The sequence below is a fragment of the Hyla sarda genome, chromosome 5 (assembly GCF_029499605.1).
Source record: "Hyla sarda isolate aHylSar1 chromosome 5, aHylSar1.hap1, whole genome shotgun sequence".
Lineage (NCBI taxonomy): Eukaryota > Metazoa > Chordata > Amphibia > Anura > Hylidae > Hyla > Hyla sarda.
Window position 1 is genome coordinate 323,425,571 of NC_079193.1, and position 12,168 is coordinate 323,437,738.

A 12,168-nucleotide genomic window follows, 5' to 3' on the forward strand; every position below is an offset into this window, starting at 1 on the left:
TAAATATACTCTCCTCAAAACTGCTGATCCTGGAGGGTGCGCAGGAGTTAATATTATTGTTTTGTCTCATAGAAACATAGAATGTGTCGGCAGATAAGAACTATTTGGCCCATCTAGTCTGCCCAATAATCTGAATCTTATCAATAGTCTTATGCTTATCCCATGCATGTTTAAACTCCTTCACTGTATTTGCAGCGACCATCTCTAAAGGAAGGCTATTCCATGCATCCACTACTCTCTCAGTAAAGTAATACTTCCTGATATTACTTTTAAACTTTTGCCCCTTTAATTTAAAACTATGTCCTCTTGTGGTAGTTTTTCTTCTTTTAAATATGCTCTCCTCCTTTACCGTGTTGATTCCCTTTATGTATTTAAAAGTCTCTATCATATCCCCTCTGTCTCTTCTTTCTTCCTAGCTATACATGTTAAGGTCCTTTAACCTTTCATGGTAAGCTTTATCCTGCAATCCATGTACTAGTTTAGTATCTTTGAACTCTCTCTAGAGTATCTATATCCTTTTGGAGATACGGCCTCCAGTACTGCGCACAATACTCCAAGTGAGGTCTCACCAGTGTTCTGTACCTTTACGTCTTCTGAAATAATTGTTCCTAAATCCCTCTCCTCAGATACTGAGGTCAGGACTGTGTAAAATATTCTATATTCTGCCCGAGGGTTTTTACGCCCCAGGCACATTATCTTGCACCTATCCACATAAAATTTCAGTTGCCAGAGTTCTGACCATTCTTCTAGTTTTCCTAAATTCTTTTCCATTTTGCATATCCCTTCAGGAACATCAACCCTGTTACATATCTTTGTGTTATCAGCAAAAAGACATACTTTACCATCGAGACCTTTTGCGATATCACTAATGAAGAAAATAAACAAAATTGGTCCCAGTACAGATCCCTGAGGTATCCCACTGGTAACAAGACCTTGCTCTGAATATACTCCATTGACTACAACCCTCTGTCTGTCATTCAGCCACTGACTAATCCACTCAACAATATGGAAGTCCAAGCTCAATGACTGTAGTTTATTGATAAGTCTTCCACGTGGCACAGTGTCAAAAGCCTTACTAAAATCTAGATATGCGATGTCTACTGCCCCTCCGCCATCTATTATTTTAGTCACCCAGTCAAAAAAAAATCAATACGTTTTGTTTGACATGATCTCCCTGAAGTAAACTCATGTTGTTTTTCCTCTTGCAGTCCACGGTATTTTACATGTTCTACAATCTTATCCTTTAGTAGGGTTTTTATTAATTTCCCCACTATTGATGTCAGACTTACAGGCCTATAGTTGCTTGATTCGTCCCTACTACCTTTCTTGTGAATTGGCACAACATTTGCTAATTTCCAATCTTCCGGGACAACTCCTGTTACCAGTGATTGATTAAATAAATCTTTTACCTGTTTTGCTAGCTCACCACTAAGCTCTTTTAATACTTTTTGGTGTATCCCATCAGGCCCCTGTGACTTATTTGCCTTCACTTTAGACAGCAAACATAGAACCTCTTCCTCTGTAAAGACACATGCATCAAATGATTCATTAGTCTTCCTTCCTAATGGAGGTCCTTTTCCTTCTTTTTCTTCTGTAAAAACTGAACAGAAGCATTCATTAAGACAGTCGGCTTGCCCTTTATTCTCTTCTACATACCTTCCTTCCTTTGTTTTTAATTTAGTTATTCCTTGTTTTAATTTCCTTTTTTCATTTATATATCTGAAGAAAGTGTTCTCCCCTTTTTTCACAGACTGAGCTAGTTTTTCTTCTGCCTGCGCTTTAGAAGTTCCTATAACTTGCTTGATCTCTTTCTGCCTAATCTTCTAGATTTCCCTATCTTCACTTCTCTGGGTTGTTTTATAATTACAAAATGCTAGCTTTTTGTTTTTATGTTTTTTGGCCACTTCTGCTGAGTACCACAGTGGTCTCTTCCTTTTCCTACTTTTACTGACAAGTCTAATGCAATTTTCTGTTGCCTTCAATAATGCATAATAATGAATAATTTGTTCCAGTCTGATAGGGACTCATTTATGACTAATCTCATTTTTGAAAAGTCTGTTTTTCTAAAAACTAAAACTTTTGTTTTTGTGTGGTGTGACTCCTTCACTGTTCTTATATTAAACCACACTGACTGGTGATCACTAGATCCCAAGCTTTCGCGTACAATAACATCATACACCAAATCCCCATTTGTGAATACCAAATCCAAAATGGCCTCCCTCCGGGTTGGCTCCTCAACCACTTGTTGTAGAGATAATGCCAGTAGGGAATTTAGAATATCTGTACTCCTGGCAGAACTAGCTATTTTGGTTTTCCAGTTTATATACGGAAGATTGAAGTCTCCCATAATGATTGTCATTTTACATATTTCTTCAACTAGTAGATCATCTAATTTTTAAACTTGGCCAGGTGGTCTATATATCACACCTACACGAGTTACTGTCTGATTTCCAAACTGAAATGTAACCCAAAATGACTCCATGTTAGCCTCACTAACTTATATTAGGTTAGATTTTATGCTATCTTTCACATATAGGGCCACTCCTTTCTTGCCTTCTCTGTCTCTTCTATATAAAGAGTACCCTGGTATGGATATGTCCCAGTCATAACTTTCATTAAACCATGTCTCAGCAACAGCCACTAAATCTACACTATGAGATGCCATTATTGACCCAAGTTCATTGATTTTATTACCTAAACTGCGGGCATTTGTAGACAGGACTCTGAGCTTGTCATTTGTCAACCTCTGTGCTACTGACATGTTCTGGCATTGTTTCGGGGGGCAATTGGACTCATGGATTTTCACTCTACCCCCCCCCCCCCTTTTTGTTTTGTCTCATTTTGTTTTGTTTTGTACAGTTATATGGTGGTCTTTTTAGGGATGTGATGTGGGAGGGGGAGGAGAGGAGGGGTCTTATTGAAATGGGTAATAAGAGTATGTGGGTGATGTGAGTTGGACAGGGCACTGGAACCGGACTTGAGAGGTGTACAGGGGGAGGGAGGATTTTAAAAAAAGTGGAATGTAAAGAAAATGGAAATGCAATTTTATAAAAAAAATGTAGAATTATTGTTATTGAAAGGAAGTAATAAAATTATATAAAATCTCCCCCTATATCCTCAAGACCAGCAATGCTTCAACACTAAAGAAATGAGCACCACATATAGTACATGCACATTGTTGTGACCCAGTACAGAATCACATGTTCTTCTATGCTCCTGCCCATCCTGTGTGGCAGATGCTGCTCAATGTCCGTCATGGGTCTTCTCTCCTCAGATCTCTACATAATGCACTATGTAATGTACTCTTACCTAAGGGTTAATGTATTTGTATTATCTATGTTTCTGTTGCCTTAAATTTATTGTTGTCAAGGACCTTGTTGTTAAGGGGAGTATGCGGAGGTGAACATGTGACTTATCCGGCCAATGGGATCTCTCTAAATTCCTCCCATATATAGTGAGGTCAGGGTTCAGCTCGCTCTCTTGAGCTCCTGCTCTTTGTGCTGAGGTACAGTTTGGTGAGGAGTGAAGTCTGTCTGTGAGGTGGATCTCAAAGGAGGCCTTAGGCCTAAGTCAAGCAACCACAAATCTACTACAAATTAACCCCACTACCATGATGAAAGTCAAAGCCTTGTGGTAAGCCTAACAGTCTTGGGGATATTATACTCCAAGTAATTAAAATGGCCAGTTTTTACTCATGGGTTACATAACTCTTTTCCCCATTCAGCCTTTCACTGGCACTCCGGTCTTTTTTGACCAAGGATTACATGACCGTGATAGCCAATCAACAGCCTCGTGGTCACACTGTGTACTTCTGACCATTGTGACCAGTGATGGTAGCCAGAATTACGGAGCGTGACCACAGACGCTGCATATTGGCTGTGCTGGTCATGTGACCTAGGCTCCTAAAGTTAGACTGGAGTTCTGACCAGAGGATAAATGGGAGATCAACTCGGGATTGCAGAGTTAAGTATGAGTTAGTTTATTATTTTAATGTATTTGTTGCCTTTTAAAACATTTTTTAAACAGGCTTTCACAGTACAAAAACATTGCTTTATAGCAACATGCTAGCAAAATCTTTCACAGGCTGCAATTCATATCACAACCACTGGGTGCCCAGATGTAGACTGAAACAGTATAAACATTACCCAATGTCACAAAATCATGTTTATTTGTTTTTTTCAAAGCTTGTTCTCTTAGGATATGCTGAGGTATGAGGTAAAGAAGGAAACATCTCTAATATAAAAGGGGTCAAATAAAGGGTGAAAAAGCAGATATATACCCTGATGATGATCACAATATAGGTGAAGGGGGCTTAGCTGCAGAACAAGGCACCTGTGAATACGGACATCTGCTACATCTGGTTGAACAATGAAGGAACCATGGCACTCAGTTCCTATGTTCTGATGGGAGGGGGGAGGGGATCTTCCACTTATTCAAAGAGTTGTCCCACCATTAACACTTCTGCTCTATCCACAGGGTGGTCAAAGTCTTTAGGATCTCAAGAACAGGGGTCAACAAAGACTCCTGTCTGAATGGAGCAGTTAATGATGGCATAGACCCTTTACACATCCTAAGGATAAGCCATTGTCTTGGAAAATTCCCATACATTGAGAACTTCATGGAGACTTTCCTACTCAAGTAAATACAGATTTCTGGTCAGAACATTAAAGGAGTTATCCACCATGATTTTAGCACTAAACTGCTTGTCTTTGGGCTAAATGGCTGTTTTGTGAGGCAACTTTTTGTGAAATGGCTATTTCCTGTTAGGGTTACCTCCCTCTAACTACAGGTCCCAGGATACCTTGTTTGTATGTGTGAGGTCACTTTTCTCCATCCCACACATCAGCCACACCTGAGCTGCCTTCCATGCTGTGCTGTTACGAATGGACCGGTGTTTTCTAACCAGGGTGCCTCCAGCGGTTGCAAAACTACAATTCCCTGCAAATCGATCTCTCTCCCACCCAGTGGTCGCTCCACCCATTGAAGCACACACGCTCCCTTTCAACATCTGACTAGTGATGCAATGTCTCGGGCCACACTGCAACCTGGGAAAACCTGAGACAACACTCAGGTTTTGTATGCTGTTGAAAAATAAATATCAGGGCAAAGATCACAGAAGAATTGCGAGACCACCACGAAACCCAGTATAGACCCTATATTATGAACTACACTAACTTTACAGCCCCTGTAGCACAGTCAAATAAAAATAAAGTCCTATAATACTCCTTAAACACATGATTGCTGTATCATTATTAGTTGTGTTCATTACCTGCAGAGAACGGTATGAATGCTTCATTCTTTACAAACTTCCCTTCAGAGTCTAAGAAATGTTCTGGGTAGAACTGATGAGGTTTCTTCCATATGTTCTTATCCTTCAAAACGGAAGTCAAGTTGGGTATGATCGTGGTGCCCTAAGATGATGAGGAAAACAAATACATAATATCGTAACCCAGTGTCTTCCAAACAGCGTGCTTTACAGCTGTTGCAAAACTACAACTCCCAGCATGCCCGGACAGCCAACGGCTGGGAGTTGTAGTTTTGCAATAGCTGGAGGCACTCTGTTTGGAAAACACTGCTGTAGCCTATAGTTTCCAGCCAAACGTTTATACAAAAGGACTGCAACACCATATACTAAAACCTGTGTTGAGGAAAAGTTGACCAGTTGCCCATAGGAGCCAATCAGATCGCTTCTTTCATTTTCACAGGCCTCTTTAAAAATGAAAGAAGCACTCTGATTCTGGTTGCTATGGGCAACTGGTCAACTTTTCCTCAGAACAGGTTTTAATAAAGCTCCCCCAGTGAACATAATAATGCTTGCGCTGATGTGAACATAGCCTAAAGTTTATCCCCTTAGGCTAGAAACCAGCACACCTTTTTTTGTCCGAAATCATCAATAACAAACAAAAAAAAAAATAAACAGTTTTCACCGCATGGTAATTTTTGGTGGCCAGATGTTTGCAGAAAGTCAATAGGGAAACATAAAATGCCATATCTACATTTTTTTTGTTTTTGTTTGTTTTTAAAAAAATTTCACCCATGGGCAGTGTTTTTTGGCTTCCTCTGGCTTTGGCATTTTTTGGGGGGCTTTCATGGTGTTTTTCCTTTCATAGACCTCTATTGGTTGAAACAAAAACGCCAGTAAAAATGTCTTTTCCGCAAATTCTTCCATAGAAATGCTTGAATCACGTGGTGATCGGCACATCACTGTAGTACCTTGCACCACTGTTACTAAAAGTTTAAAGGGAAACTCCGGTGGAAACAAGTGGAAAACAAATGTTTTCAAATCAACTGGTGCCAGAAAGTGAAACCGATTTGTAAATTAGAACAAATAAAATTAGGTAGTGTAATCACAGGGCCCTTGTGACGCACCCTTAAAGGAGAACTCCAGAATAGGAAAGTTACCGTCCATACTGCTGGCAGTAAAAAAAATAAAGAGGTACATACCTTCCTTCTCTCTCCCAGTGCCTCCGGTAACTGGCTCCGGCCTCCGCCGTGATCCTCTTCCTGGTTGCTGGTGGTCTGCGAGTCTTACTGAACTCACCAGCCGCAGCGAAGTCCAGACTAGGCCGGCGATAGGCTGAGCAGCAGTGTAACCTTTTTCGGCCCCGGCAGCAGGTGCCGGTGTAGTGAAGAATTGTGTGTCTTGAAACGTTCTCACACTGCTGCCCAGCCTATCGCCGGTCAAATCGGGACTTCGCTGCGGCCGGTGATTGGCTGAGTGCAGTATGACTCGCCGACCACCAGCAACCAGGAAGAGGATCGTGGCGGAGACCGGAGCCGGTTACCGAAGGCACTGGGAGAGTGAAGGAAGGTATTTACCTGTTTATTTTTTTACTGCCGGCAGTATGGACGATAATTTTCCTACTCCGGAGTTCTCCTTTAATAGATAGTAATTATAAATATAAAATATAAAAAACTAATACAAAGGCAATGATCTTGAGGTGACAATGGCTGGGTTCACACAGCAGAATGTTTCCATGCCAGCGCCAAGACCACTCAGTAATGCATTTCCATGCAGAGTCCGCAGAAACATTGAACATGTTCAATGTTTTTACGGATGCCGATGTGGTAGCTTGGGGGTGTAGGGTGTAGGTGGTGTAGCTGTGCAGTGGTGAAAGGGTGTTGGATTAACCCTTAACTGTCGTGACGCCAGGGTGCGGGTTCTTCCTCACATACATATATATATATATGTCCTACCGCCACCCGTCCCAGGAACTATAGGGAGGAATAAAGGATTGTCCACAACCGGAGGTCTAGTAACTGTAGATATCTTTACTGCGGCTTTTATGCAGGTTGATAACGGCAAACAGTCTATACAGAAGAGCAGTCTGTAAATTCCTCACAGTTGGTTGGGACCTTGTAGTTTATAAGCTCTGAGTCTGGAATTACGCTGTTCCGCTGGATTTAGGGGAATTATTTAGGTCCAGCAGTCACGCAGGATTAAGGGGATTTAGATTTGGTAGACTCACATTTAGTAAGCTGCTGAATTGTTAGGCTTCAGGCCTAGTTTTGTCTTGTAGGTTTGCACGGATCTCCTCTCTCTCTGCTAGTCTGGAACCCAAGAGAGCAAGGATTGGTTAACAGCTCCCATATATGGAGAGGGGCAGGCTTAGAGCTTATTGGTTCCCACCAGCTGTCAGTCCTTTCACAAAGCATTATGGTACATCATGTGACCACATCACGTGCCCTGGAAGGTCCTTAAGCTTAACTTAACATTAGACTTATTAGTCATGTGACCTAAGGTCCTGGAAGTACTATACTTATAATAAAATATATACAATTATACACATCAAACACAATAAAATCAAAGAAGGAAGAGGTGACTAGGGGTTATCCCACCAGGAGGATCCTACCGATACATAGGAACTCTGACTTTGGGGACTAAGCACACAAGGTACTGTACAAGGTATTGCACCGGGACACTGGAATAAGGATTTCCACACTAATTCTGCCATCTGCACAGTGCAGCAAAATCCTATTGAAATCAATGGGATTCTGCTGCTGCAGAATTTCTGTGCGGAATTCTTATACGGAATTCCATACAGAAATTCTGCCGTGAGAACATAGCCAATGAGTACACAAGTGTGCATCCAATGATCAGGAGATTGTGGAATAAACCCACAACAAGAAGGCCTTGGTCAATAGAGTAGGGATACCCCCCCCCCCCCCCCCCCCGACCAAAACGGGAGTGCTGCAGTTTCAACAGGAAAACCGCCAAGATCCACCCGTAGAATTAGCGTGCACATAATAGCATAGAGAGGGTCCAATAATCTTGTAGTTGCTCTCTCACCCACAGTGGCCACAAGAGGCATTAGATGGTAACCATTCACTTTATTTGTCAGTAATGTACTGTGAGGAACTACTGTTTGGGGTATGGTATTCTCTAGTGATGACTGTATGTCTAACATTTTGGATTTACTAGAAAGAGGCAGACCTACATAGTAATGTAGTTTGTAAGGTTGAAAAAAAAAGATTCCATAGAGTTTAACCTAGAACCCTACTGTGTTGATCGAGAGGAAGGCAAAAAACCCCATGAGGCTGATGCCAATTGCCCCATGTCAGAGGAAAAATTCCTTCCCAGCCCCAATATGACATTAAAAAAAAAAATGTCTTAAAAAAAATAAACTTGTTATTGAGTCTGAAGTCACAACATCATGTGGCAGAGTGCACCATAATTTCACTGCTCTTACAGTAAAGAAACTCTGTCTGTGATGATGGAAATACTTTCTTTGCCCTAGATGTAGAGGATGCCTCCTTGTCATGGTTACCGGCCTTGTTTATGGAAATTATGACACACTTCCGGATCACGGGGGTCACCATTGGAATACTTAGTGCCATTTCTGCAATCTCTGTGTAAGTGTGAAGAGTGAAATAATCTATAATGATGGCTTATATGGAAGATAGGCCCTCGATTTCTTAAGATCTATTTATCAGGATTATCATTATTATGCATTATACTGTGTATATACTGGTAAGAGATACTCAACCTTAGGGATGTCATATCCTTGGATATTGGTGTTTCGGTATGTCATGTGGAGCAAAGCCATAGGCAAGATATTCCCAAATCGCTGGACTTCATGGATGACTGCAGTGGTATATGGCATATTAGGCTGGTCCTCTACTGAGGGTAGTCGGTCACTGACGATTACACGATCAATTTCTTCATGGACCTTCTCTGCAAAAGAACAAAATTAATACATATATTCATTTAGACATCACCAGCATCGTCCTACACTAAGGGTGCATTCTCACAACATTTTGGACATACGACAACCGGATCCAGCAAGGAAATTTAAAAATATCCGCTGCTATATCCCTGCCGGACCCGCGCCGCATCCCATTCATTTAAATGAACCAGCCGGAGTCAGATTGTGACTCTGGTCAGCTAATTTTTTCACCGTATCAGTTTCATTGCCGGACTGAAAATCGCAGCTTACCGCAGTTTTCAGTCCGGCAATAAAACCAGATACGGTGCAAAAATGAGAAATCAGAAAGCAGTTAGACAGAAAACAGCAACTCAACTTCAGAAGCTAATAACTATTGGAAGGATTAAGATTTTTTAATAGAAGTAATTTACAAATCTGTTTACCTTTCCGGAGCCAGTTGATATATATTAAAAAAAAAAAGTTTTTGCCTGGAATATCCCTTTAAGGTGCAAAAAGATTTTGAATGCACAATGCACTTTTTCAAAGTGTGAACAAGTCTGTAGCTGCACCACAGAATATGATTTTTGACAATTCCTACAATTCTTATTAAAGGTGTTTTCTGCTATAAAAATTCACTTTCAAGTACTCAAAAAGGGAATACTGAGATAACTTAAGGGGCCTTAGTTCAAGGCTTTTATTAGTGAGCAAGTGAACGGCTACAATAGATGTCTCGTGCTCTGGATGAACTCAGTTGGTCTATGCTTTACACCTGTGGTCTCCAAACTGTGAACCTCCAGATGTTGCAAAACAACAATTCCCAGCAAGTCTGGACAAAGTTTCGACACAACTTACTGTATTATTCGTGGTTTTTTTTTACTTGATAAAATGGCAAATAAATTATCCAAAAAACTGCCTAAATTTTTTCAGCTTTTTTTTTATTTTTATCGCTGCTTTCAGATAGGTGTTTTTCACACAGATTTAAGGGGTACTCCACTGGAATTTTTTTTTTTAAATCAACTGGTGCCAGAAAGTTGATCAGATTTGTAAATGACTTAAAACATCTTAATCTTTCCAGTACTTATCAGCTTCTGTATGCTCCACAGGAAGTTCTTTTCTTTTCAATTTCCTTTCTGTCTGAGCACAGTGCTCTCTGCTGACATCTCTGTCCATTTTAGGAACTGTCCAGTAAAAGCAAATCCCCATAGCAAACCTGTCCTGCTCTGGACAGTTCCTGACATGGACAGAGGTGTCAGCAGAGAGCATGTGGTCAGACAAGAAGGAAATTAAAAAAGAAAAGAACTTCCTGTGGAACATACAGAAGCTTATAAGTACTAGAAACATTAGGATTTTTTAATAGAAGTAATTTACAAATCTGTTTAACTTTCTGGCACCAGCTGATTTAAAAAAATTTTTTTCCAGTGGAGTACCCCTTTAAAGTGATAAAAGAACAGAAAAAAATGTTCAAAATCCCCAAAACTGACACTTGAAGAAACAGATTACAAAATGTAGCTTTACTCAGATTTTTGGGGGGTTTCGCACACGTGCAATGTGCCAAAATGTTGTCACGCGTCCCAGAAAAAAAGGGGGCATATTGACTGGCACACAAACAAACAAAAAACCTTAATTCTCACTATAGTAAAACAGTATGACTGTGTGAATCCAGCTCAAAAAAAATATCGGGAAAGGTTAAGTTGTAAGATTCCCAGACCACCTGACCACTCACTCACTGCATTTTTCACCATTTACTTCTGCCAGGAAACGGTGCGGTAGACTTTAAGAGAATAACTTGCTGACAGTAGCTACAATACTTACTCTGAATGTGAGGATGAAGCAGCATCATCAAGAGAGACCAACGTAAAGTGTTAGATGTCGTATCCGTCCCCGCTACAAAGAGATCTGCCATAACAATGAGAAGTGTCTCTTCAGTGAAACTGCTGCTGGGATTGTCTTTATTCTGGGGGCACAGAAAAAAACTGCTGTTTCAGACATCAAAGGCAAAAAAAAGGATTATTCCACTTTCATACTTGGTTTGACAATTTCGCGAATCAGGATGCAAAAAGGGAAAGTATTACGGAGCCTCACCCATTTTGAAAGTTTTTGGACATTTAAAAGAATTTGAGGTCCTCCACCCACTTACTAGTATGGCATCACGGCTCAACCTTAAAGGGGTATTCTGACTTTATGCATCTTATCCCCTATCCAAAGGATAAGGGATAAGATGTATTATTGCAGGGGTCCTGTTACTGGGCAACCCTGCGATCTCAGTGCAGCCTCCAGCAATCTATGCTGGGTGCTGCCTCCGAGACCGGGGCATGACGTCACGGCCACACCCCCTCCATTCATATCTATGTCCCATAGACATGAATGGTGGGACGTGGTGTGATGTCACTAGGGGCGTTGCTGTGAAGTCACGTCCCCGCCTCGGAGGCAGCACCCGGCACAGAATGCTGGGGGCTGCACAGAGATAGCGGAGGTCCCCAGCGACGGAACCCCTGTGATCAAACATCTTATCCCTTATCCTTTGGATAGAGGATAAGATGTATAAAGCCGGAATACCCCTTTAAGACAAGTGCCAACAGAAGTCATTCCATTGGAGGCAGTAATAATTAGCCCCTCTGACCTGTAGCCCTCTTCTTGGAGACCTGGAGACCTGTTGTAGCTGGATTTTAACATGTATTGTTATTGAAATATTTTTATCACTACTGTTTTATATTTCTATAACACTGGGCAGTCATTAGGAAGTTTTGGAGGAGAAAGGTGCTGTGAAGGTAGACTTGCCCCCAAAAGTCTGATGGTTGGCATACCTCTTCTTAGCAAGTGGTTGTAGAAGGCATTGGGAATGGTAATAGCAATAAATCGCTGTGGCCGCCCATCATTCCACAAAAATAGTTAAAATCATTGTCCTATGTGTTTATTTAGGTAATGGGAGCAGTATCCCCTTCATGTTGTTTTATGTACCTGCCTGGTAGCCCATTCTTGTCCTGTGGCCATGTTTCTCAGTTTCCCAACTCTTTCCTGTTGT

The 12,168-nt window shown here is 41.1% G+C and overlaps 1 protein-coding gene and 1 long non-coding RNA gene across 4 annotated transcripts in view; one reads left to right on the forward strand and one right to left on the reverse strand.

The window, feature by feature from the left end:
- LOC130274231 (cytochrome P450 2D15-like) overlaps nucleotides 1–12,168 on the reverse strand; it is a 43,339-nt gene that overhangs the window by 1,674 nt on the left and 29,497 nt on the right. For all 3 annotated transcript variants that reach the window (XM_056522306.1, XM_056522308.1, XM_056522309.1), the window contains 3 exons: nucleotides 10,959–11,100; nucleotides 8,988–9,175; nucleotides 5,270–5,411 (listed from right to left, as the gene is read on the reverse strand). In XM_056522306.1, the coding sequence (XP_056378281.1) occupies nucleotides 5,270–5,411; nucleotides 8,988–9,175; nucleotides 10,959–11,100 (472 nt within the window). The remainder of the gene's footprint in view (nucleotides 1–5,269; nucleotides 5,412–8,987; nucleotides 9,176–10,958; nucleotides 11,101–12,168) is intronic.
- Nucleotides 6,451–11,024, forward strand: LOC130274233 (uncharacterized). The gene is made up of 3 exons (XR_008844294.1): nucleotides 6,451–6,811; nucleotides 8,739–8,853; nucleotides 10,902–11,024. It is a non-coding gene; the product is annotated as an uncharacterized LOC130274233 (long non-coding RNA).